At 41.2% G+C, this 26,548-nt stretch overlaps 1 protein-coding gene across 2 annotated transcripts; it reads left to right on the top strand.

Annotated features, from left to right (window-relative positions):
• The first annotated feature begins 1,509 nt into the window (after positions 1 to 1,509).
• LOC121401373 lies at positions 1,510 to 6,809 on the top strand. Of its 2 annotated transcripts, XM_041585906.1 has the most exons (4): positions 1,510 to 1,702; positions 3,435 to 3,558; positions 4,451 to 4,529; positions 5,638 to 6,809. In XM_041585906.1, exons 1-4 carry the CDS (start codon positions 1,629 to 1,631, stop codon positions 6,207 to 6,209), a joined length of 849 nt encoding a protein of 282 aa, XP_041441840.1. In that variant the 5' UTR covers positions 1,510 to 1,628; the 3' UTR covers positions 6,210 to 6,809. The 2 variants fall into 2 exon arrangements, 1 of the variants encoding a protein (XP_041441840.1); XR_005966185.1 differs by lacking the exons at positions 1,510 to 1,702; positions 3,435 to 3,558 and adding an exon at positions 3,971 to 4,116.
• Positions 6,810 to 26,548: the final 19,739 nt, after the last annotated feature.

The following is a 26,548-nucleotide window of genomic DNA, read 5'->3' as shown; positions in this document are numbered from 1 at the left end:
CGTTGACCTTGCAGGCATTGTTTGCCCAGTGTGTTCTTCAAACAACTGCCACCTAGCTGTGTGAGCTTTTTCACATTCCGTGTCCAGAAACATCACCTGAGTGACGTAGTGTGATTTCTGCCCTTTACAGCACAAAACGCAGCGCTGTTTCAACAATGTATTTTTCAGATACATTTTTACCCTTGATCCCCCTCTGGCATGCCACTGTCCAGGTCGTTGCACCCTTTAAACAACTTTAAAATCATTTTTCTGGCCAGAAATGTCTTTTCTAGCTTTTAAAATTCGCCTTCCCATTGAAGTCTATGGGGTTCGCGACGTTCGCAAACCGTTCGCATTTTTGGACGCAAGTTCGCGAATATGTTCGCGAACATTTTTTCCGCTGTTGGCTACATCCCTACCGGCCAGGTGGCAACCCTAATTGTGAAGTTCACAAGGGTAGAATTTAAGTTGAGACAAGCAGTATTATCCCGTTGTTTAGCCATTTAGATAAATTTATATATATTTATTTTTTCCATTTTTATTGTTAATATTTGATACTGATTGCATATCCCCCTATTCCCTTTTTATCTCCCCCTTTTCTTCTGTACCGTTCTTCTCTAAGAAAATTTTAAATTAAATAAAGAATTTTAAAAAAAGGAGGAGGCAACTTAGATGTTTTATATTTTGTATTGACTACACCCTGTGCCCTGCCTGATGCACCCCTGGCTGTACTCCCCCACCCAATCATGCAGTTCCAACATACTGCAATTGTGTACCAATTTGGTGGGGTCATACCATCCACTAAATGAGGGGAGGCGAGTTGATGTCACAGGTAGGGTTGTCTGAAAAAAAAAGACCGGACTTCCTATATATTTATCTTTTTTCCCTATTAATAACATTGGGATCAACCATCATTTTTACCGGCTAGGCCACGTGGCAACCCTAGTCACAGCAGTAAGCTGGCGGATCTGGGGGAGGCTGTGGTGGGAGTAGTGATGGCCTTGAACAGAGCAAGTAGGGGCGAAATTTAAAAATTTAAGGGAATTCCAGATTTACTCATAATTAATTTAAAGGGGAAAAAATGATAACAGCAACAGGTAAGAAAAGAGAAAAACACTCCTCTTCCCAGCGATTCCACCAAAGGGGTAGTTGGTCCAATTTCTTTTTTATACTTTGGTGCATATGAAGAATCTCAAATATCTTCATTGCGTTAAGTATAGGAAGGCTGTTTATTTTTTCTAGAAAAGGTGGCAACCGTAGTTGCGATTATGAAGGACTTCAATACCGCTGAAAATGTGTAATGAATATAATCCGGAGCACCAGTTACTACATTCCCTTCCCGGAGTGCTGGAACATGGAAGCAATGTATCAGAATTATAGGTAATTTAGCCTAAATTGAATCTAATTAAATGTGTTTTTGAGTGATATAATCAATACTGTATAAGTGTAAATATTTTACATGTGTATGACTCACTATACTGACCCTGGGCAGCCACTATATAAACACACGCCTGCTTTTATAGACCCAGGGGAGCCATAGAAACAATTGCAGTTTCGTTTCTCCTTCTTGCTTCTTATATTCTTTCCGTGGCAACATAATCCAGAGGGAGGAAACATATTTCTTATTTAAGCGCATTATATATCCTCATATGTCATTACTAACATCTAGTTCTGTTCTCTTACACCTGCCCTCCTGTTGTGTTACCTGCTCTTCTCTCCAAATGTAAGTACAGAACTGACTCCATAGTTTTACAGATAGTCTGTGTTGTGTGTAAGTGAAGTGTCTGACATTTCTAGGGCTGTGTACATTGGAATGCTGAGTATAATTTGTGTATTAAAAGGGATAATGTACCCCCTACTGTAAATGATAAGGATTTTAGAAGTCACTGAGGAGTTCTTTGCCCATATAAAGGCACAAGGCTGCAGGCTGAGTTATACAGGGAACTCTGAGTATCACTCATGTGTTATAAGGTATAATGTACCCCCTACTGTAAATGATAAGGGTATTAGAAGTCACTGAGGGGTTGTTTTGTGACCATATAAAGGCACAAGGCTGCAGGCTGAGTTATACAGGGAACTCTGAGTATCACTCATGTATTATAAGGAATAATGTACCCCCTACTGTAAATGATAAGGATATTAGAAGTCACCGAGGGGTTGTTCTGTGACCATATAAGGCACAAGGCACAAGGCTGAGTTATACAGGAAACTCTGAGTATATCTTATCTATTATAAGGGATAATGTACCCCCTACTGTAAATGATAAGGATATTAGAAGTCAACGAGGGGTTCCACGACCATATAAAGGCACAAGGCTGCAGGCTGAGTTATACAGGGAACTCTGAGTATATCTTATCTATTATAAGGGATAATGTACCCCCTACTGTAAATGATAAGGATATTAGAAGTCAACGAGGGGTTCCACGACCATATAAAGGCACAAGGCTGCAGGCTGAGTTATACAGGGAACTCTGAGTATCACTCATGTATTATAAGGGATAATGTACCCCCTACTGTAAATGATAAGGATATTAGAAGTCAACGAGGGGTTCCACGACCATATAAAGGCACAAGGCTGCAGGCTGAGTTATACAGGGAACTCTGAGTATCACTCATGTATTATAAGGAATAATGTACCCCAGACTGTAAATGATTAGGATATTAGAAGTCACTGAGGGGTTCTGTGACCATATAAAGGTACAAGGCTGCAGGCTGAGTTATACAGGGAACTCTGAGTATCACTCGTGTATTATAAGGGATAATGTACCCCCTACTGTAAATGATAAGGATATTAGAAGTCACTGAGGGGCTGTTCTGTGACAATATAAAGACACAAGGCTGCAGGCTGAGTTATACAGGGAACTCTGAGTATCACTCATATAATTTAAGGGATAATGTACCCCCTACTGTAAATGATAAGGATATTAGAAGTCACTGAGGGGTTGTTCTGTGACCATATAAAGGCACAAGGCTGCAGGCTGAGTTATACAGGGAACTCTGAGTATCACTCATGTATTATAAGGGATAATGTACCCCCTACTGTGAATGATAAGGATATTAGAAGTCACTGAGGGGTTGTTCTGTGACCATATAAAGGCACAAGGCTGCAGGCTGAGTTATACAGGGAACTCTGAGTATCACTCATGTATTATAAGGGATAATGTACCCCCTACTGTAAATGATAAGGATATTAGAAGTCACTGAGGGATTGTTCTGTGACCATATAAAGGCACAAGGCTGCAGGCTGAGTTATACAGGGAACTCTGCATCTGCCTGCTACCTGCCCTGTATATTGGACTCTGCCTTTGCCTGTCCTGTCCTTATGGCCCCATTAACCAGTGTTACCCAGCATATGGTCTCCAGTCCTGCCTTACCCAACCAGTTAACCTAGTTAATCATGGTAACAGCCCCAGACCATCATTGAACTTTACTATCAATATTTTACATTCTGGCAGGTACAGTTCTCCCGGCATCTCCCAAATCATGACTATTCCAAGTTGGATAAATGCCAGTTACCAATCCAGAGGGTGCAGTTCCAGGGCCCCCCACTCCCTACTGAAAGGAATTGTGTGTTTCTGGGTATGGCATTTATTGACTATATATAGTACATGTATTGGTGTAACTACAGAGGAAGCAATTCCCGCGTCTACTTCTGCGGAAGTCACCCACAAATTTGTGCTGAGGGGGGTCAGAGCTGACTTGTGATTACGCTCCTGTTGGAGTCACCCATCATTTTGTTCAGAGGATACTCTTGTTACACCCCCTGTGGCATCACTTCCCTAAACCACCTGTTATAATAATCAGAATAAATCCCTTTTCAGCAATTTTAATGAAGAATGCTGAATTGCCTCCTATAATGCTGCCCTGTTATACTTCATGGCCACACCCACTTTTTTCAAGAACTCGTTTTAAAGGCCACACTCCGCCTCAACAGGATTCTGTGGGGAACATCTAACAGCAGGGCCAACTTTGTCCCAAGTCTAATGACCCAGAACAACATGATATTAAGATTATCAGGAGATCAAAGGTTGGCGGGTCGCTGTGTGTGAGTTGTTAGATCCGGAGCAAACTTTTCACCAGTTACTACATTCCCTTCCCGGAGTGCTGGAACATGGAAGCAATGTATCAGAATTATAGGTAATTTAGCCTAAATTGAATCTAATTAAATGTGTTTTTGAGTGATATAATCAATACTGTATAAGTGTAAATGTTTTATATGTGTATGACTCACTATACTGACCATGGGCAGCCACTATATAAACACACACCTGCTTTTATAGACCCAGGGGAGCCATAGAAACAATTGCAGTTTCGTTTCTCCTTCTTGCCTCTTAAATTTTTTCGTTGGCAACTTAATCCAGAGGGAGGAAACATTTTTCTTTTTTAAGCGCATTATATATCCTCATATGTCATTACTAACATCTAGTCCTGTTCTCTTAATGACTGCTACCTGTTATATCTGTATCAACAGCAAGTTAAATACACACTGAGTTCTGCATCACTCATTGACACTCGCCCTCCTGTTGTGTTACCTGCTCTTCTCTCCAAATGTAAGTACAGAACTAACTCCATAGTTTTACAGATATTCTATGTTGTATGTACAGTATGTGAAGTGTCTGACATTTCTAGTGCTGTGTACATTGGTACGAGGTAATGTACCCCCTACTGTAAATGATAAGGATATTAGAAGTCACTGAGGGGTTGTTCTGTGACCATATAAAGGCACAAGGCTGCAGGCTGAGTTATACAGGGAACTCTGAGTATCACTCATGTATTATAAGGGATAATGTACCCCCTACTGTAAATGATAAGGATATTAGAAGTCACTGAGGGGTTGTTCTGTGACCATATAAAGGCACAAGGCTGCAGGCCGAGTTATACAGGGAACTCTGAGTATCACTCATGTATTATAAGGGATAATGTACCCCCTACTGTAAATGATAAGGATATTAGAAGTCACTGAGGGGTTGTCCTGTGACCATATAAAGGCACAAGGCTGCAGGCTGAGTTATACCGGGAACTCTGAGTATCACTCATGTATTATAAGGTATAATGCACCCCTACTGTAAATGATAAGGATATTAGAAGTCACTGAGGGGTTGTTCTGTGACCATATAAAGGCACAAGGCTGCAGGCTGAGTTATACAGGGAACTCTGAGTATCACTCATGTATTATAAGGGATAATGTACCCCCTAATGTAAATGATAAGGATATTAGAAGTCACTGAGGGGTTGTTCTGTGACCATATAAAGGCACAAGGCTGCAGGCTGAGTTATACAGGGAACTCTGATTATCACTCATGTATTATAAGGGATAATGTACCCCCTACTGTAAATGATAAGGATATTAGAAGTCACTGAGGGGTTGTTCTGTGACCATATAAAGGCACAAGGCTGCAGGCTGAGTTATACAGGGAACTCTGAGTATCACTCATGTATTATAAGGGATAATGTACCCCCTACTGTAAATGATAAGGATATTAGAAGTCACTGAGGGGTTGTTCTGTGACCATATAAAGACACAGGGCTGCAGGCTGAGTTATACAGGGAACTCTGATTATCACTCATGTATTATAAGGGATAATGTACCTCTCACGGATTCTGTAACAATATAGTTAGGCTGGGGGTGCTCTATTTATTCTTTTGCCTGTATTTCAGACGTCGAGGCACCAGAGATATTTGGGGAAATCCACGAAATGGCAGAGAGGAAGAAATCGGTGGTGCCGGGAGCCTTAATCCCTGGCAGATACAGTTTCACAGTGAGAAGCAACTACTTCACCGTTCACGATTCTTTCGCTTCCATTGGGGAGGATCTGGCTCAGAGTTTAACTCAAGTTCTCCTGTTGGTGTCGGAGGTGGTTATGTTGGCCGGCAGTGCAGCCTCCAGTGTTTTGTTTTTTCTGGCCGATATTGTTAAGATTCTGAGCAAAGCTGTTACCCCCCTGCTGCATATTGGACTGACCCTGTGCCACCTGCTCTGGCTCATGGTCCTATCCATCATTATTTTGCTCAAATACTCTCTGGGCATGTTAGAAGCCCCCAGCTTGGCATGGAACACACAGACATCACCCCAAAATAATAAAGATGAAAAGCAAATCTTCCTCACTAAAGATGGGCACACATTGACCGACCCTAGACGGTATCTCACTGATTGGTCTGCTGCCCCAACAAATGGATTCCTCAATGGCCAACAATACATAGGAAAGGATAAAAGCTATTTTTTCACTTAAAGGTGTAGTTTACCTTTAAATTGGCATTTAGCATGTTGGCTCAGTCTAAGCAACTTTTCAATCGGTCTTCATTTTTTCTTTTTTTTTATAGTTTTTGAATGATTTGCCTTCTTCTTCTGACTCTTTCCAGCTTTCAAAGGGGTTCACTGACCCATCTAAAAACAAATGCTCTGTAAGGCTAAAAATGTTTTTATTAATCACCTTTGTATTCGGCCTCACCTATTCGCATTTCAGCCTGTTATTCATATCAATGCATGGTTTCTGGGTAATTCGCACCCTAGCAACCAGATTTCTGAAATTACCAACCGGAGAGCTGCTGAATAAAAAGCTAAATAACTCGAAAATAATAAAAAATCAAAACCAATTTCAAATTGTCTCAGAATATCACTCTCAACGTAATACTTAACGTTTATTTAAAGGTGAACAACCCCTTTAATCAGCATTTAATCATTCATTAAATTAGCCCTGCATTAATCCTGCCATGTGACCCATAGGTATAATATATGATATTATTTCATGCACCCTACTATATGTTCTGGCAAGTTGGCACTGTATTTATCCTGGGGTATTGTAAATAAAAGAGAAAATGCATTGATTCTAGCATGTGTTCTGGGGCATTATTTATAAAGTTAATAAAAATAAAGTTATAATGTTTTCTGCCTGTTCTTTATGTAGGTAATACTCCCAAAACGGCTAGTTCCACTAGTCAGAGAACCTTGCCTACCTGTGACTTTCACCAGGCACCTATGGGTGCACCCGTTGCCGCACCCATTCCCAAAACATAAGAAATGTGATAGTAACAGACAGCATTCCTTGCATTCTGTTAAAGAGACACTAGATGGCGATAGAGCTATTGGAATGATTTATTTGTCTGCCTTGATGCATCGCTTTTCTAATCACTGCATTATATTTTATTCTTTCTTTATATAGCACCGGCACAATGGAGGTTATAACTGTCAACAAAGCTGATGTTGCAGGACTATTTATTTATTAATGCTGATGATGCAGATGATGATGGTTTCTGTGCTGCCATGTAATGTGATTTAATCACTAATCAGCCTTGCTTTATGAATGTTATAGTAATGCCCCACTTGGAGGTCCAATAATTGGACAGGCCCTCCTCTTAGCATATTACATGGGTACAGGTATATAGAAATATAGGAATATAAAGGAATATTCAGGACAACAAATACATTTTGTCCCCAAATCCCACACAGTGGCAAAACTATAGGGGAAGTAGACCCAGAGGTTGGTGGGGGACAGGGTTATGTTTCCTCTATAATCCCCTTCTCCAGCCTGCTGTTCTATCTGGGCACGAGGGGGAGGGGGCGTGTGGGGGTGGAAGGGGTGTATTTTTGCGGCATGCCCCTCCAAATATTTTCTTGAAGTGAAGGCTAGCACCTTTTGTTATGCCACTGATCCCTCCCAAACTGGTCATCAAACTAAGCTTTCTGGCATATATTGGCATTAAGTGAATACACAATAACACCAACTCCCCCCCTAACTGGCCTTCAGGCTGGGCCCCCTTAGCTCATAACAAGGTTACAGATATATAGAAACATTGGGGTAACAGTCACCCTGCTATAGTTCCAGGGGTACCCAGGGTACAAATAAGCACTTACCCCAAATCTCCCCCTAACTGGCCTTCAGACTGGGCCCCCTTAGCTCATAACAAGGTTACAGATATATAGAAACATTGGGGTAACAGTCATCCTGCTATAGTTCCAGGGGTACTCAGGACACAAATAAACACTCACCCCAAATCTCCCCCTAACTGGCCTTCAGACTGAGCCCCCTTAGCTCATAACAAGGTTACAGATATATAGAAACATTGGGGTAACAGTCATCCTGCTATAGTTCCAGGGGTACTCAGGACACAAATAAACACTCACCCCAAATCTCCCCCTAACTGGCCTTCAGACTGGGCCCCCTTAGCTCATAACAAGGTTACAGATATATAGAAACATTGGGGTAACAGTCATCCTGCTATAGTTCCAGGGGTACCCAGGGTACAAATAAGCACTCACCCCAAATCTCCCCCTAACTGGCCTTCAGGCTGGGCCCCCTTAGCTCATAACAAGGTTACAGATATATAGAAACATTGGGGTAACAGTCACCCTGCTATAGTTCCAGGGGTACACAGGGTACAAATAAGCACTCACCCCAAATCTCCCCCTAACTGACCTTCAGACTGGGCCCCCTTAGCTCATAACAAGGTTACAGATATATAGAAACATTGGGGTAACAGTCATCCTGCTATAGTTCCAGGGGTACCCAGGGTACAAATAAGCACTCACCCCAAATCTCCCCCTAACTGGCCTTCAGGCTGGGCCCCCTTAGCTCATAACAAGGTTACAGATATATAGAAACATTGGGGTAACAGTCACCCTGCTATAGTTCCAGGGGTACACAGGGTACAAATAAGCACTCACCCCAAATCTCCCCCTAACTGACCTTCAGACTGGGCCCCCTTAGCTCATAACAAGGTTACAGATATATAGAAACATTGGGGTAACAGTCACCCTGCTATAGTTCCAGGGGTACCCAGGACACAAATAATCACTCACCCCAAATCTCCCCCTAACTGGCCTTCAGGCTGGGCCCCCTTAGCTCAAAACAAGGTTACAGATATATAGAAACATTGGGGTAACACTCTGCTATAGATCCAGGGGTACCCAGGGTACAAATAAGCACTCACCCCAAATCTCCCCCTAACTGGCCTTCAGACTGGGCCCCCTTAGCTCATAACAAGATTACAGATATATAGAAACATTGGGGTAACACTCTGCTATAGATCCAGGGGTACCCAGGGCACAAATAAGCACTCACCCCAAATCTCCCCCTAACTGGCCTTCAGGCTGGGCCCCCTTAGCTCAAAACAAGGTTACAGATATATAGAAACATTGGGGTAACACTCTGCTATAGATCCAGGGGTACCCAGGGTACAAATAAGCACTCACCCCAAATCTCCCCCTAACTGGCCTTCAGACTGGACCCCCTTAGCTCATAACAAGGTTACAGATATATAGAAACATTGGGGTGTCATCCTGCTATAGTTCCAGGGGTACCCAGGGCACAAATAAGCACTCACCCCAAATCTCCCCCTAACTGGCCTTCAGACTGGACCCCCTTAGCTCATAACAAGGTTACAGATATATAGAAACATTGGGGTAACACTGTGCTATAGATCCAGGGGTACCCAGGGCACAAATAAGGAGATATAATAACTATGTATAAATATATAAAGGGATCATAAAATAATTTTTGTAATTCTGTATTTACCAGTAGGTCCTTCCAGAAGAAAGGAGGTTCCATCTAAATATTTGGAAAGGGGTTTTTAAAAGTGAAAGCTGTAAAGTTGTGGAATTCTCTCCCTGTGTAGATTGAGGATATATCAATGGCTGAGTATACAAGGAGTAAACAGAGGGCAAGGACTAAATAGTAGTTTAAATAAAGCTGCAGACGGAGGGAGTGACTCTATAAATACACACAGTTTGTTTCAGTTTCGTTTCAGCTTTGTTCCTCCTTTCTGCTCCTGAACAATCCAAAGGTAAGAAGCATTTTCTCATTTAAGCACATAATAAATTTGAATCTGTCATTTCAGGCTAACATTTCTGTACAGGTATGGGACCTGTTATCCAGAATGCATGGGACCTGGGGTTTTCTGGATAATGGATCCTTCCCTAATTTGTTAACATTTTAAAAAATGATTTACTATGTATAGCAGAAGGTATATTATTATATGCAATACACATGGGGGCCGATTCATCAAGCTCGAGTGAAGGATTCGAAGTAAAAAAACTTCGAATTTCGAAGTATTTTTTGGGCTACTTCGACCATCGAATGGGCTACTTCAACCTTCGACTACGACTTCGAATCGAAGGATTCGAACTAAAAATCGTTCGACTATTCGACCATTCGATAGTCGAAGTACTGTCTCTTTAAAAAAAACTTCGACCCCCTAGTTCGGCAGCTAAAAGCTACCGAAGTCAATGTTAGCCTATGCGGAAGGTCCCCATAGGCTTGCCTAAGTTTTTTTGATCGAAGGATATTCCTTCGATCGTTGGATTAAAATCCTTCGAATCGTTCGATTCGAAGGATTTAATCGTTCGATCGAAGGAATAATCCTTCGATCGTACGATCGAATTTTCTGCGCTAAATCCTTCGACTTCGATATTCGAAGTCGAAGGATTTCAATTCCTAGTCGAATATCGAGGGTTAATTAACCCTCGATATTCGACCCTTGATGAATCGGCCCCCTAGAGTAGATGTATAATCTGGAGATCTATGAAGACTATTTGGACAAGAAGGCCTCCCTTATTTTTCTACAGCCCCCCATTCCATCAGCTTTCAAGTTGCCACTCATTGAGCAGGTTATTAGTCAATTTACTGATACGGACTTCTTGGACACGTTTTTCTGGATTAAAAAATTCTTCTTTTATTTGTAAAATACAATAAAGGCATGTGAGCAATGGCACTAGTGCATGTAGTTACCACGACTGACGCGTTTCATACCCCATGGCACTTCCTCAGAGTATGACATATTATTCACCATATACAGCTTTCTAGGCATCCTCAATTCCAGACAATTATCCTTAAAGGGATCCTGTCATCGGAAAACATGTTTTTTTCAAAACGCTTCAGTTAATAGTGCTACTCCAGCAGAATTCTGCACTGAAATCCATTTCTCAAAAGAGCAAACTGATTTTTTTATATTTTGAAATCTGACATGACATTTTGTCAATTTCCCAGCTGCCCCTGGTCATGTGACTTGTGCCTGCACTTTAGGAGAGAAATGCTTTCTGACAGGCTGCTGTTTTTCCTTCTCAATGTAACTGAATGTGTCTCAGTGGGACATGGGTTTTTACTATTGAATGCTGTTCTTAGATCTACCAGGCAGCTCTTATCTTGTGTTAGGGAGCTGCTATCTGGTCATCTTCCTATTGTTCTTCTGTTTGGCTGCTGGGGGGAGACGGGAGGGGGTGATATCATTCCAACTTGCAGTACAGCAGTAAAGAGTGATTGAAGTTTCTTAGAGCACAAGTCACATGACTTGGGGCAGCTGGGAAATTGACAATATGTCTAGCCCCATATCAGATTACAAAATTGAATATAAAAAAATCAGTTTGCTCTTTTGAGAAATGGATTTCAGTGCAGAATTCTGCTGGAGCAGCACTATTAACTGATTCATTTTGGAAATGTTTTTTTTTTCCCATGACAGTATCCCTTTAAAGGGACATCAGTTAAACACATCAGTTAATAGTGCTGCTCCAGCAGACTTCTGCACTGAAATCCAATTCTCAAAAGAGCAATCAGATTTTTTCATATTCAGTTTTGAAATCTGACATGGGGCTAGACATATTATCAGTTTCCCAGCTGCCTCCAGTCATGGGACTTCTACACTTTTGATCTTATACGTAAACTCAATACCACATACATTACTATTGCAATAGATCCCAAATTCTTGTACTTATTCTTTACTCCACTTCCAGATTACAATCAGGTCATCGATGAAACTATAATATTTCACTCTCCAAAGATTTGGCCCTTTTCAACCCATCTCATGCATAAGTTAGCATATGAGAGAGCCTATATACATAAAGTAGTTATGGTTCAAAAGATATTGAACTGACTCCAAGATAAATTCATTTTGTTCTTGGGAATATAGATTAGCATATTTCAACCAGAAGTATAAGGCTTGTAACCCCAAATGATGCTCTATAGAAGAGTATAAAGCTGTGTCATCTAGGGGGTTATTTATCAAGCTCCGAATAGCCGAACCTCGAATTCGTAGTTTTCGGAGCAAAAAAAAAAAAAACGATGAGTTTTTCGAGATTTTTTAAAGTCTGATGGTCTAAAAACTAAGAATCCGAAACCCCGGCATCTAAAAGCTCTTGAGGTCCTGTAGAAGTCAATGGGGAAGGTTCCAGTGTCTGCGCTGATGTCCGTACCGATATCTGATGATTTTGTTGTTTTGGTGCAAAAAACTCTAAAAAAAGCATCGTTTTTGCAGAAAACTCTGAACAAAGTTTGTCCGACCCTTTTTTTTCGGGATTCTATCTTCATAAATATGGTCCATTCAGGAATTTGGAGTTGCTCGAAGTTTGATATTAGAAATACTGAGATAAATTCGGAACCTACTTAAATAACCTCCCTAGTATTACCCACAATAGGTCATCTTCCCAATTTTTTAAAAACATCTCCACAATCTTTCTCATATACATAAATTCACAACTATTCCCCTAGTTTCTCATTGAGAAACCCTATACCTTTAGGGTTATTCAGTCCCTTATGAACCTTGGGAAGTGTGTGGAATATTGGAATTTTAGGATTTTCCCACCAAATTCCTTTACATTTAGGATTATTCCTTCGATCAAACGATTAAGTCCTTCGAATCGAACGATTCGAAGGATTTTAATCCAACGATCGAAGGAATATCCTTCGATCAAAAAAACGTAGGAAAGCCTATGGGGACCTTCCCCATAGGCTAACATTGAGTTTGGTAGCTTTTAGATGGCGAACTAGGGGGTCGAAGTTTTTTCTTAAAGAGACAGTACTTCAATTATCGAATGGTCGATTAGTCGAATGATTTTTAGTTCGAATCCTTCGATTCGAAGTCGAAGTCGTAGTCGAAGGTCGAAGTAGCCCATTCGATGGTCGAAGTAGCCCAAAAAACACTTTGGGGCAAATGCATCAAGGGTCGAATTTCGAGGGGTTAAATCCCTCGAAATTCGACTGGGGAATAGAATCGAATAGAATCGAATAGAATCGAATAGACAATTCGGGCGAATTTACGCGCTGGCGAATAGTCGAATTGGGGAATATTCGCCAGGCGAATAGGCGCTCGATCGAATATTCGCTCGAAGGATTTTCAATCGAATGCCTTTTTATTCGATCAAAAACTTGGAAAACTTGGACTTTCCCATAGGCTTTTAAACCAATTCGGTAGGTTTTAGGTGGCGAAGTAGGCAGTCGAAGTATTTTTAAAAGAGACAGTACTTCAACTATCGAATGGGCGAATAGTCGCAGCGTTTTTGCGCTCGATCCATTACTTCGACTATCGAATGGCGAATAGTTGCAGCGTTTTTGTGCTCGATCTATTCGAATCATTCTACTCAGGCAAATTTACGCCAATTCGATAGTCGAGGAGCACAAAAATTCGAAGTTTTTTTACTTCGAATCCTTCTCTCGAATTTAGTGAATCGGCCCCTTCGAAATTCGAAGTTTTTTTTACTTCGAATCCTTCATTCGAAGTTAGTGAATCGGCCCCTAAGCAATGGGAAAGAGAATTGGGTACTATAGTAGATGAATCTACATGGCAACAAATACGGCTAAGATCTCAACGAATATTTTGGCTCAAGACACATTATATAAGGTAATATCTGGATGGTATATGGTCCCCACGAAATTGCATAAATTTTATCCTAATTCCAGCCCGCTCTGCTTTCGTAATTGCGGCATGGACGGTTCTATGCTCCATATTTGGTGGCAATGTAGACAGGCGTTCAGATTTTGGTCCCGAATATTTACATTAATTGATTCCATTATGGGGATCAAACTTCGAAAATATCCTATGATGGTACTACTTAATACGACTATTCCAGTCCCGAATAAATATCATCGCAAACTCATACAATTTATCTTTACGGCAGCGAAACAGACTATTGCTACGTCCTGGATTCAATTCCTATAATTATGTTCAGGCTCAAAATGAACTTTTACAAGTTACAAAAATCAGCTATGACGAAAGTCAATGCTGTAATGTGATCTAATAAAAAAAGTTTTAAAAGAAAAAGATAGTTATGAAACATTGGAATTTGATAAGTTCAGATCCGTCAATAGAAGTTGAGTCACCATGGTTTACATATAGAAGGAATAGATCAATTGCTAGCTATGTATCCCCTAGTAGGCTCCCAGATAAACGAGAACGGAGAACATCAAATTGGTTAAACCATGTTGGGACTTACACACGTGGAGCAAAAATCTGCAAGGCATGTGGCTATGTAAGGAGATGTAAAGGCAAACAAATAAAATCCCATTTTTACTTTCTTTAATGAAAAAGAAACCTATCTCCGATATACTTTAATTAAAACATGTGTCCCGTTTTATAAGAAACCTGACTGTATACAGTGAAATTCTCCCTTCATTTACTGCTGTGGATCGGAATTGTCAGACGGTCCCTAACTGCTCTGCAGGGAAACAATCATACTTATGAACAGCAGGGGGAGCCCCCGCCTTACTTCCCAGCCATGCAGAACTCAAGCAGCTTTGTTTGTTTCCCTGTAGAGCAGTCGGCGACTGTATAGAGATTTGTATTAGATTTTATTTTGCCTTTACATCCCCTTTACTGTTTCCAACTCCAGCTGCAGGGACAAAGATCATGGAGCCAGATTTAAACAGATAAACTGGGATTCTATTTGGAGGATTATTTTGCTGCAGCCACTGGTTCTGCAGAGTTGGAGAAAGTTTGTATTAAACAATACAAAAACTATAAAATCCACATTAGATTACATGACAACACAGGACCCAGTGCAGTCTGTATATTCTGATTATTAATCAGTCTTGCTGTATCGGCTTCTGGCAGATATTATTTGACTTGTGCTGTTTTGATCATTTATGACGATCCCTAAGCAGCCCAGACCACACTGAGCATGTGCACAGTCTTGGTCTTGCAAAGATGTATAACAAAGTTACAAGATGGTGACCCCCTGTGGCCAACTTTGAAAGCATAAATCATTTGTTTGATTAGGTTTGTGGTTTCATAAGTTCATGTTTATGTTTAGTAAACAAAATACAGCATTTCTAGTCTTATTCTATTTTAGACTTTACTTCCCCTTTAATGTATCAAAAGGTTTAAAAGTACTGTTACAGGTAAAGAGTGAACGTAGATCATATATAAATTGTCAAACTACAAACGTATGAATAAAAACATGGTGGATGTTTACGTTAGAGACACAGAAACCTTTAGATCTTCATAAAATAAATAAAATACTGTATATAATAGGAGGGAAAAGTTTTATATAATAAAGTATATGGAATTTTAGGATATATGCCTTTAAGGATAACTTTATGGATAATTGTCAGCAATTGAGGATGCCTATAAAGTTGTATATGGTGAATAATATGTCATACTCTGTGGAAGGGCGATGGGGCACGAAACGCGTCAGTCGTAGTAGTCACATGCACTAGTGCCATTGCTGACATGCCTTTATTGTATTTTACAAATAAAAGAAGAATTTTTTAATCCCGAAACAAACGTGTCCAAGAAGTCGGTATTAGTGAATTTGTATAAGGTTCAAGTTGGATATATGGACACGTGATTGTCTAGAGCTCCATACGAACGAGAAAAAATACAAGTGGTTGTCCTGCACCCAACCCACCTTCTCCTGATCATGGCCAATGTTCCACCATGAAATCTCTGATGTCTCTGGTTTCTCCTTCTCAAAGGACAAGTCTCCATTGTTTATTCTTTTGCCTGTATTTCAGACGTCGGTGGCACCAGAGATATTTGGAGGAACCTACGAAATGGGCAAGAGGAAGAAATCGGTGGTGCCGGGAGACTTATTCCCCGACAGATACAGTTTCAGAGTGAGAAGCAACTACTTCACCGCTCACGATTCTTTCGCTTCCATTGGGGAGGATCTGGCTCAGTGTTTAACCCAAGTTCTCCTGTTGGTGTCGGAGGTGGTTATGTTGGGCGGCAGTGCAGCCTCCAGTGTTTTGTTTTCTCTGGCCGCCATTGCTACGTTTCTGAGCAAAGCTGTTACCCCCCTGCTGCATATTGGACTGACCCTGTGCCACCTGCTCTGGCTCATGGTCCAATCCATCATTATTTTGCTCAAATACAGTTTGAGTCGAAAATTATTATTCATTATTGTTATATTTTACTTTTTATGGTTTTTTTTGGTGAAATATTGCTTTAAAAATACAACTCAGCTGTTTGATGGACTACAGCTCCCAGCATGCTTCAACCTTCATTATATGTTACATTATTCTGGGATTTGTAGTCCAGCAACAACTGAGTAACATTTGGTTGTTTTCTACCCTTTAATCCTACCATATGTTCTTTAATTATAATATATGACGTTTCATATTGCATACTGCATTTAAGATGATGTATTCTAGGGGTATAATATATGGAACTGGCACTAAAATCCGTTATTGTTTATAGACTATTCTCCATTCTATTAGCGCTGTATTAATCCTGCCATGTGTTCCATAGGTATAATACATGATATTATTTCTTGCACCGTGTTCTATGTAAATTGGCTCTGAATTTATCCTGGGGTATTATGAATAAAAGAGAAAATGCATTGATTTATCCCAGCATGTGTTCTTGGGGCATTAGTCTTATTAATCTTACCACTACTGTATATTCTGCCTGTTCTTTATGTAGGAAAGGCTCCCAAATGGCTAGTGCCAAATGTACCACCGGTCAGAGAACCTTGTCTCACTGTGACTTCCACCAGGCACCCATGGGTGCACCTCTTCCTGCATTTCCATACCACAGGAACAGCAGTTGGGTGTCCCCCAGATATGCCCCTACTTACAGGGGAACTATTGCCAAAATGAAAATGTAATATAAGCTTCATCATACTGAAATAAAAAACTTTCCAAATAATATAAATTAAATATTCTGCATTGTTTCTGAAATAATCAAATCTATCTTCACTATTCCTCTCTCATCTGTTTCTCCTCATTCTGTCTTCGTGCAGCAGTTGGGTGTCAGATATTCATTGACAGTTAGATCCAATATATCTTACAGGGGGGCTCATTTTGCCTAGAAGATGTATTAGAGCTCACTCTATTAAAATAGCCAGACATCATGTCTCTCTACATGCAGAATTTGTGCAAAAGGCAGTTCTTTTGTTATAATCTAACAAAATAACTGACTTTTGCACATGTCCTGCATGTAGAGAGACATGATGTCTGGTGAGTTTAATAGAGTGAGCTCTAATACATCTGCTAGGAAAGGAAGCCCCCCTATAAGATATATTGGATCTAACTGTCAATGAATATCTGACACCCAACTGCTGCACGAAGACGGAATGAGGAGAAACAGATGCTGAGAGAGGAATAGTGATGATAAACTTGACTATTTCAAAAACGGTACAGAATATTTAATTGATTGTATTAAGAAAATTTATTTTCTCAGTACGATGAAGCAATTTCGCAATAGTTCCCCTTTAACAGCGTTAAATTAGCAATGCAACTGCAAATCGCTAAAAAGAAAAATCCATTATTCTTATTTTATTTCCATATAATTCTATGCAATTGCTTTGTTTCTGACACCCCCCCGCCCATTAAAATAATTCAGATTCGAAATAAAAGTTTAATAAATGAATGGGAAATGTGATTATAGCAAGGCTGCTTTGCTTGCATTCTGTTAAAGAGACACTAGATGGCGACAGAGATATTAAAATAATTTCTTGGTCCCGGCCTTTGCAAGAACATTAGCACTGATTGAGGTTATAACTGTCATAAGAGGCTGATGGTTCACCTTTAAGTTAACTTTTAGTGTGACCAATTCTAAGCAACTTTTCAATTGGTCTTCATTATTTTCTTTTATATTGTTTTTGAATTATTTGCCTTCTTCTGACTCTTTCCAGCTTTCAAATGGGGGTCACTGACCCCATCTAAAAAAACAAATGCTCTGTAAGGCTACACATTTATTGTTATTGCTACTTTTCATTACTCATCTTTCTATTCAGGCCTCTCCTATTCATATTCCAGTCTCTTATATATAGCAATGCATGGTTGCTAGGCTAATCTGGACCCTAGCAACCACATTAAAGAAATTGCAAACTGGAGAGCTGCTGAATAAAAAGATAAATAACTAAAAAAAACACAAATAATATCAAATGAAAACCAATTGCAAATTGTCTCAGCCCTGAAGCTGCCAACGCCTGGGCTATTGCAGGACATTCACCTTTGCGTTTGTCGCCGCTCCATTGTTACTTTGCTCTTTTGTTTCGGTTCAGTGACCTGTTGCCCAAGCTTCACTTTTTTGGTACCAGATTGAAACAGGTTCTCCTACAATAACCCCTCTCTGTTCCCCCCTTCTGTATAATCAAAACACCCAGTCCCTGCAGCCCCCTAGAGCTAAAAGGAGAACTAAAGCCTAAAATATATAAAATATGGCCTTTTAAGACCCATTCATTTTTAGGGTTTAGTTCTCCTTTAATGCTTTTGTCTCCATAGGTATGGGTTTAGCCACAGGACTGGAACTAGGGGCAGGCAGTAGGCAGAAGGAATTAGGGTTAGGGAGCAACAATGGAGGGGTGCTAGGACCTTAGGCACATAAGTAGTGATGGGCGAATTTGGGACATCTCGCTTCGCCGATAAATTTGCAAATTCCCAGAGAAATTCGCGAAACAGCAAAAAATTCCTGAAACTGCGCCAGCGCCTTGTTTTTGAAACCAGTGTCCAATTTTTGGGTGCTGGCGTCCGTTTTTATGACACCGGTTTGACATTTGCAGGCGAAAAGTTTCACGAATTTATTCGCCAGCGATGAACCGTGGGAATTTGCGCCTGCCGAATAAATTCGCCCATCGCTACACATAAGTGGTTCCTCTAATTCCATGGGGGGTGCCAATGAGTGGACGAGTGGAGGGGAGAGTTGTTAGGGGTGACTTGGATCCCTTCACCCACGTCAAGTTATTTTTTTTTGTTTGTATAGAAATCAGTGCAGTCTGCAGCAGAATTGATTAATAATCAGCCCTACAACATTGAATTCCATGACAGATGAACTTTCCTTTCTGTTGGATGATTTCTGTTGGATAAACTCAGCTTCTCAGCAGCAGCCCAGAGCCCACTGAGCATGTGCAGTGCCGCTGACTCACAAAAGATGCCTAACAAGATCCAAGATGGGGAGCTGCTGGGGGACAACTGGACCTTTAAGGATATAGGGCGCTGAACCTCTGGAATGGTACAGTAAGAACAGGAACAGGTATGGGACCTGCTATACAGAATGCTCGGGACCTGGCATTTTCCAAATAATGGATTTTTCCATAATTTGGATCTTCATACCTTAAGTCTACTAGAAAATCATATAAACATTAAATAATTGATGGTTTTGCTTCCAATAAGGATTAATTATATCTTAGTTGGGATCAAGTACAAGCGACTGTTTTATTATTTGTTAGTAAAGGAAATCAATTTGCAAAATGGCGAAAAATTCAAGAAAAATTTGTGAAACTCGACAATTGACACCCGCGTCAATTTTGGACGCGCCTTCGAAAAGTCGCTCATGTGAAATTTGACACTGGCATTAAAGTCAATGGGCGCACGAATAGTGTTGATGGAAACGAATTTGACACAAGCGATGTACCTCCAAAATTTTTTGACGCTGGCGAATTTTCGCAGGAGTTTCACAAATTTATTCGCCGGTGGTGAAACGAGAGAAATTCGGCTAAAATTCACGCCAGGCGGATTTATTCGCCCATCACTAGATATCACTTTTAAAAATTTTAATTATCTGGATAAAATGGAGTCTATGAGAGGCGGCCTTTCCGTAATTGGGAACTTTCTGGATAAGGGGTTTCCGGATGCCATACCTGTATAAACTTTACGCTTTTTATTTTAAGGCTTTTTTATTTAAAGGGGTTGTTCACCTTCCAAATACTTTTTTCAGTTCAGTTGTTTTCAGATTGTTCCCCAGAAATAAAGACTTTTTTAAATTACTTTCCATTATTTATTTTTTACTATTTTTTAGGGATGCACTGAATCCAAGATTCGGTTCGGGATTCGGCCAGGATTCGGGCTTTTTCAGCAGGATTCGGATTCGGCCGAATCCTTCTGGCCGGCAGAAGCGATTCCGAATTTGCATATGCAAATTAGGAGCGGGGAGGGAAATTGCGTGACGTTTTGTCAGAAAACAAGGAAGTAAAAAATGTTTTCACCTTCCCACCCTTAATTTGTGTATGCAAATTAGGATTCGGTTTCGGTATTCGGCCGAATCTTTCGTGAAGGATTCGGGGGTTCAGCCAAATCCAAAACAGTGGATTTGGTGCATCCCTACTATTTTTCCAAAATCTAAGTATAAAGTTGAATGTTCGTGTCTCTGGGGGTTGAGTCTGGCAGTTCAGTAATTCAGGTGCTGAACTGTTACAATTTTACAACATTTAGTTGATACATTTCTCAGCAGCATCTCTGGAGTATCAGCAACTATTGTATCAATTCTAACAGCTGCCTGTAATGAAACCCAGAGATTCTGCTCAGCAGGGACAAAGATAAGAAATGTATCAACTAAATGTATCAGTTTAGATCAGTTTACAGGGTCGGCGACCCCCCCCCTTCCCAGAGCTGCTTTAGAAGGGGAAAAATTACATTTTACACTTCAATATTAGAAAAAGGGTCACACACAGAAAGTGATTGGGAAAAGTTGTTATTTCTGGTGATCTATCTGTAAAAAAATTATTTGTTTGAAGGTGAACAACCCCTTTAAGTGAATGTACTTAGATTTTAATACAACGTATTAAAAAGGGAGAAAGAAATGTGTTATCCTCCGTGTGTAGGAGGGGTGATGGATAGAATAATACCTTTGTGAGAAGCTACAGAAGAAACGTGTTTTTATAGTGGTGTAAACAATGTTGGACTTTGCACAGCACCGAGCAGGCTGACAGTCACTCATTCGGGCAGAGGTCAGGGCAGTAGCTCCAAACAAATAAACCGACTCTTTTTTTAGTCTTCTGTTTTATTGCTAACGAGTCACTGAAAAACAGAGGTTAATATCATTAAAATGTGGGGGCCACACAATGCGGATACCAACCGGTACTATAGACTTACATTAGGCAGGAATACAGGCTTGTGATTGGCTACAGCTGGCACGTATACGGCTTGTCACTGGCCACTAGGTTTGTATGATGACCAAGAAACAGACTCTTATTTGCCCGGTTTGGCTCAAATGAACAATAATATCTTTTTTTTCCATTTATCTTTCAGATCATCATATATCTGAGTACAGCTGTAGGCATGCTTTAAATGGGGCTGAGTGCACACTTAGTGGGGCTGAGTGCATCCTTTTTGAGGCTGAGTGCATGCATAGTGGGGCTGAGTGCACCCTTAATGAGATGGAGTGCCCCCTAAATGAGGCAGAGTACATGCTTAGTGGGGCTGAATACATGCTTATTGGGACTGAGTGCATGCTTAGAGGGGCTGAGTGCATACTTTGGAGGGCTGAGTGCATGCTTATTGGGTCAGAGTGCATGCTTATGGGGAAGAATGCATGTTTCTAATTAAATGCTTAGTGGGGCTGAGTGCATACTTATTGGGCTGAGTGCATGCTTAGTTGGGCTGAGTAATGCTTAGTGGGACAGAGTGCATGCTTAGTGGGCTGAGTGCATGCTTATTGGGACTGAGTGCATGCTTAGTGGAGACTGAGTGCATAATTTGGTGGGCTGAGTGCATGCTTATTGGGTCTGAGTGCATGCTTAGTAGGAGAGAGTGCATGCTTAGCAGTCTAATTAAATGCTTACTGGGGCTGAGTGCATACTTAGTGGGCTGAGTGCATGCTTATTGGGACTGAGTGCATACTTTGGTGGGCTGAGTACATGCTTATTGGGTCGGAGTGCATGCTTAGCAGTCTAATTAAAAGCTTAGTGGGGCTGAGTGCATGCTTATTCAGACTGAGTGCATGCTAAGAGGGGCTGAGTGCATACTTAGTGGGCTGAGTACATGCTTAGTGGGACAGAGTCCATGCTTTGGTGGGCTGAGTGCATGCTTAATGGGTCGGAGTGCATGCTTAGCAGTCTAATTAAAAACTTAGTGGGGCTGAGTGCATGCTTAGTGGGGCTGAATGTATACCAGAAAAACTCCCGGTGGGCCCAGCTGTCAGTGGCCCCTCATGCTGCTAAACTTTTGGCCTATTTCATGGTCATTCCCTATTTCTATGAGAACAAAGAGGCTTAATAGATGGAATAATAGATTATAGTATGTAAAGAAAAGAGACTAGGAGAATAGAGGTTGAGTGAGGAGAGGAGGAATAATAGTACTGAGAGTGGGCCCCTGGTCTAAGATTAATTGGTGGGCCCCTGGTCAATGGTTTTCTGGTGGGTCCCTGCTGTCCCAGTCCGACACTGTATTAGTGGGCTGAGTGCAATACTTATTGGGACTGAGTTCCCTTAGTAGTGGCTAAGTGTATGTATAGTGGGGCTGAGTAATAGCTGAGTGAATGCTTAATGGGGGTGAAATCCCTTAGTGGGGGCTATGCGCATGCTCAGGGGGCTGAGTGAATGCACAAATCTGGCACAACAATCCTTTCTGGGGGGGGGGTTCTGGCCGCACACACTACACCTGGGCCCTACTCCTGATAGTTACTGCTCAGAACACTCCCACTCCAGGTTACTATAAGGGACTGAGCTGCTTGATCTGAGCCGCCCATAGTTGGTGTGGAAATAAGGGGTCGGCAGGAGAGTTGTGTTCCTTGGGTCCAGTTGATAGGGGGGGGACAAGTAGAGGGGGCAAGTAGCCAGTGAGTGGGCTGTGTGACCTGAGTGTGGGGGGGATTGGGGTGGCACTGGGTAGTAAGGGGTGTGAGAGCTGCGCTGAGCTGATAACGACGGGGTAAAAGGCAAAAGGGCAACGACACGCAGGAGAAATTCCCAGTATTTTGCTGATCTTGCACTTTCCAGGGCGGATAATGCTCAGTATTGCCCCCTCCATTGACTTTCATGGGAAACTCCATGACTTGTGCTGGAAAACCTGAGCCACTTCCTTCCTACTGGGCGGAAATTGCCCCATGAGCCTTTGTACTTGGGGTACATTATATGAGGACCCCTTATTTGGAAATGCCAAGGTCTCGGGCAATGCAGAGAATAGACGCCATACCTGTATCACCATGACGATGGCACATTGTTACATTACATCCCACTCTGAGTGTGGAGGGTAATTGGAATTTAGTTTGGACCCAGGGGTGACCTTCCTCTGATAGATGCTCAGTATTGCTCAGTATTGAGCAGCGTGTACCCTATTTAGCACATTATTCTGTTTATCACTTCTCCCTATTGCTGAAGACAAACACACTGGGTAACACTTGTGCCTCCGATTGGTATTGGCATGAGAAACTGGCACTGTGCCGCCCGAGAGGAGTAAATTCCACATAATAAAGGGGAAAAAGAAGGGGAAAGGTTGGAATCTGTGCTAAAATTGATTACATTGACCCCAGCCTCTTATTCAAATCAGTGCATGGTTGCTATGGTAATTTGGACCCTAACAACCAGACTGCTGAAACTGCAGAGCTGCTGAATAAAAAGCGAAATAACTCCCAAACCACCGATAATAATAGAAAATGAAAACCAAATGCGAATTGTCTCAGGATATGTCTCCCTACATCATACTAACAGTAGATATAAAGGTGAACAACCCCTTTAAGGTTGGGTCCCCCAGATGTATGGTTGCTAGGGTAATTTGGATCCTAGCAACCAGATGGCTGAAACTGCAAACTGGAGAGCTGCTGAATAAAAAGCTGCTGAATAACTCAAAAACCACAAATAATAAAAAATGAAAACCAATAGCAAATTGTCTCAGAATATCACTCTCTACAGCATAGTTACAGTTAATTTAAAGGGGAACAACCCCTTTAATGATGGGGCCCCCCCAGACGTTGCAGGATTACAATTCCCATAACCAACGCAGAATCAAAGGTCAAGTTGTAGTTCTGCAATGTCCGGAAATCCAAGGTTAAGAAACAGAGCCCCTAATCAGTTTGAAAGTTGGAAACCCACATTGAATAGATATACGAAGCTTGGGGTGTTTGTTTAAAGGGGCAGGGTCACCTTTCAATTAACTTCTAGTATGTTATAGAATTCTAAGCAACATTTCAGTTGGTCTTTATTATTTTTTACAGTTTATGAATTATATGCATTCTTTTGTCTCTTTCCAGCTTTCAAATGGGGGGTCACTGACCCCATCTAAAAACAAAAGCTCTGTAAAGCTACCAATGTATTGTTATTGCTTCTTTTTATTACTCCTCTTTCTATTCAGGCCTCTCCTATTCATATTCCAGTCTCTTATTCAAGTCAATGCATAGTTGCTAGGGGAATTGGGACCTTAGCAACCAGACGGCTGAAACTGCAAACTGGAGAGTTTCTGATTCTGAATAAAAAGCTAAAAAGTCAAAAACCATCAATAATAAAAAAAAAAATACCAATGGCAAATTGTCTTAGACTATCCCTCTCTACAGCATATGAACAGTTAATTTAAAGGGGAACAACGCAAATAAAAAATTCTACATATTAAAGGGGAACAACCCCTTAAGCAATCAAATCCCCCTGGTCGTTAATGTACAAAGCTAACGAGCCAGACAGGAGGCTGCTGCAAATCTAATGACACATCTCTAAGCAATACAATGTGTGGGATTCAGACGAGAAACATTTAAGCCTCAAAATATGGTTTTTAGATGGCGGAGCTCTACAGGCATTTGAAGTCTGGATTATCCCCCTCCCTGAATCCATGTTACTTCCCGCACCCGCTCAGGAACAATCCAAGGCATTAGAACTGCTGCTGATGGAGACAGAGAGGAAGTTCTAAATCCTTTCAGTGAACTATAACTCTCCTTAATGAATGTTTTCCGCAACATTAAAGGGTCCTGTACTTTGATCTTTTATTTTGAAGTTGTATTTGTCGAATGTAAATATTATTATGATTCCGCTCCTAGTGTCTGTAGACTGGCCACCAAAGCACTGGGCTGACACTCCGATTATAATGGCGCCGTACAACTGCCTGATAAATATCTGCTGAATTTTCATTGGTCAGTCCGACTTCAGGAATGTCCCAAATTGCCAGGCCAAGTTATATTAACAGCCATGGCACAATCCCCCGACATCCCTGCTTCACCCACTGAATAGTAAACTTTCAAATGGGGGTCACTGACCCCACCTAAAAACCAGATGCTCTGTTAGGGCAGAGACACACGGTCAGATTCGAGGAGATTAGTCGCCCGGCGACAAATCTCCTCTTCTTCGGGACGACTAATCTCCCCGAACTGCCTCCCGCCACCTAGAATGAAAATCGCCAGTGGTATGGCAAAGTGCTTTGTTTTGCAAAGTCGCCCGAAGTTCGGGCGACTTCCGAAAACGAATCGGTCCAAGTGCCATCCCACCGGCGATTTTCATTCTAGCTGGCAGGAAGGCAGTTATGTCGTCCCGAAGAAGAGATTTGTCTCCGGGCGACTGATCTCCCCGAATCTGACATTTATTGTTATTGTTACTTTTTATTCCTCATCTTTCTATTCAGGCCTCTCCTATTCATATTCCAGTCTCTTGTTCAAATCAATGCATGGTTGCTAGGGTCCAATTCCCCTAGCAACCAGATGGCTGAAACTGCAAACCAGAGAGCTGCTGAAAAAAACCCGAAATAACTCAAAAACCATTAATAATAAAAAATGGCAAATTGTCTTAGAATATCCCTCTCTACGTCATACTAAGTTGATTTAAAGGGGAACAACCCCATTATTCTGCTGTTGCAATTGGTTGATAGTTTGAACATGAATCATTTCAAATTAAAATGTACTTTTCCTTGCGGCTATTAATAAATTACACGTTTTGGAGGTAAATGAGGAGGGTTTCGTCCAACAGCCCAAAACACAGTTCATGTGGGAGGCACCAAGACTCACTATCCTTCAACTGAATCTCAGTGGAGTTACTGAACTATCTGCTCCCTACTACGTGCTGTGGAAAGTTATTAGAGCCTATGGGAAGAATTCCAGACAATGGTGGGAGTGGGGATACTGGATGAATAACATTTAATGGAAATAATGCAGTTTGTTATCAGCTGTCACTTTACAAGAAAACAGCAGTCCTGGTGGGTCCCGGACCAATAGCGTAACTGGATATTACTGGGCCCCATTATTTTTCAGGCCCTGAAAATGTCTAGAGGTTTTACCAAGTTTTATTGAAATTGGATATGAATTAGGAGCCCCTATACCTCCTGGGAACCCCTGCAGCCGCAGGGTCTGCATCCTCTATAGTTAAGCCATACCTCCCAACTGTCCCGTTTTTCGCAGGACAGTCCTGATTTTGACAACTCAACCCAGTCCCGGATTGTTACTGAAATGGCTTGACTTTCATTTTGATCTTCTGCACTGAACAGCCAGAAAAAGATACAACGTTTCTCAAACTGAGGATTTTGGCAGACTGCCATAATGGCAGGCGCACTTGGATACATTTGGAACAATTTAAGATAAGCAAAGAAACAACTATAACAATTTAAGATAAGCAGGTGTCTTGGGGAAACTCTGACTTGCAGCTTAAAGGGCAATTCACCAGAAATGTGTTCAAACTTTTATAACTGGCAAATTTTGTAAAAAGAATGTGGTATTTAGGGGGTGTGGCTATAATATG

This window comes from Xenopus laevis, chromosome 3L, assembly GCF_017654675.1.
Source record: "Xenopus laevis strain J_2021 chromosome 3L, Xenopus_laevis_v10.1, whole genome shotgun sequence".
In the NCBI taxonomy this organism is placed as follows: Eukaryota; Metazoa; Chordata; class Amphibia; order Anura; family Pipidae; genus Xenopus; species Xenopus laevis.
Note: the sequence above shows the minus strand (reverse complement) of the source record. Positions and strands in the feature narration are given on the sequence as shown.

Bases quoted from the DNA above. Each gene is read 5' to 3' on its own strand.
- LOC121401373 (XM_041585906.1), top strand. From the start codon at position 1,629: ATGTCATTACTAACATCTAGTTCTGTTCTCTTACACCTGCCCTCCTGT. The intron at 1,703-3,434 runs GTAAGTACAGAA...ACATTCTGGCAG, and splicing joins ACCTGCTCTTCTCTCCAAAT to GTACAGTTCTCCCGGCATCT. The intron at 3,559-4,450 runs GTATGGCATTTA...CTGTATCAACAG, and splicing joins AAGGAATTGTGTGTTTCTGG to CAAGTTAAATACACACTGAG.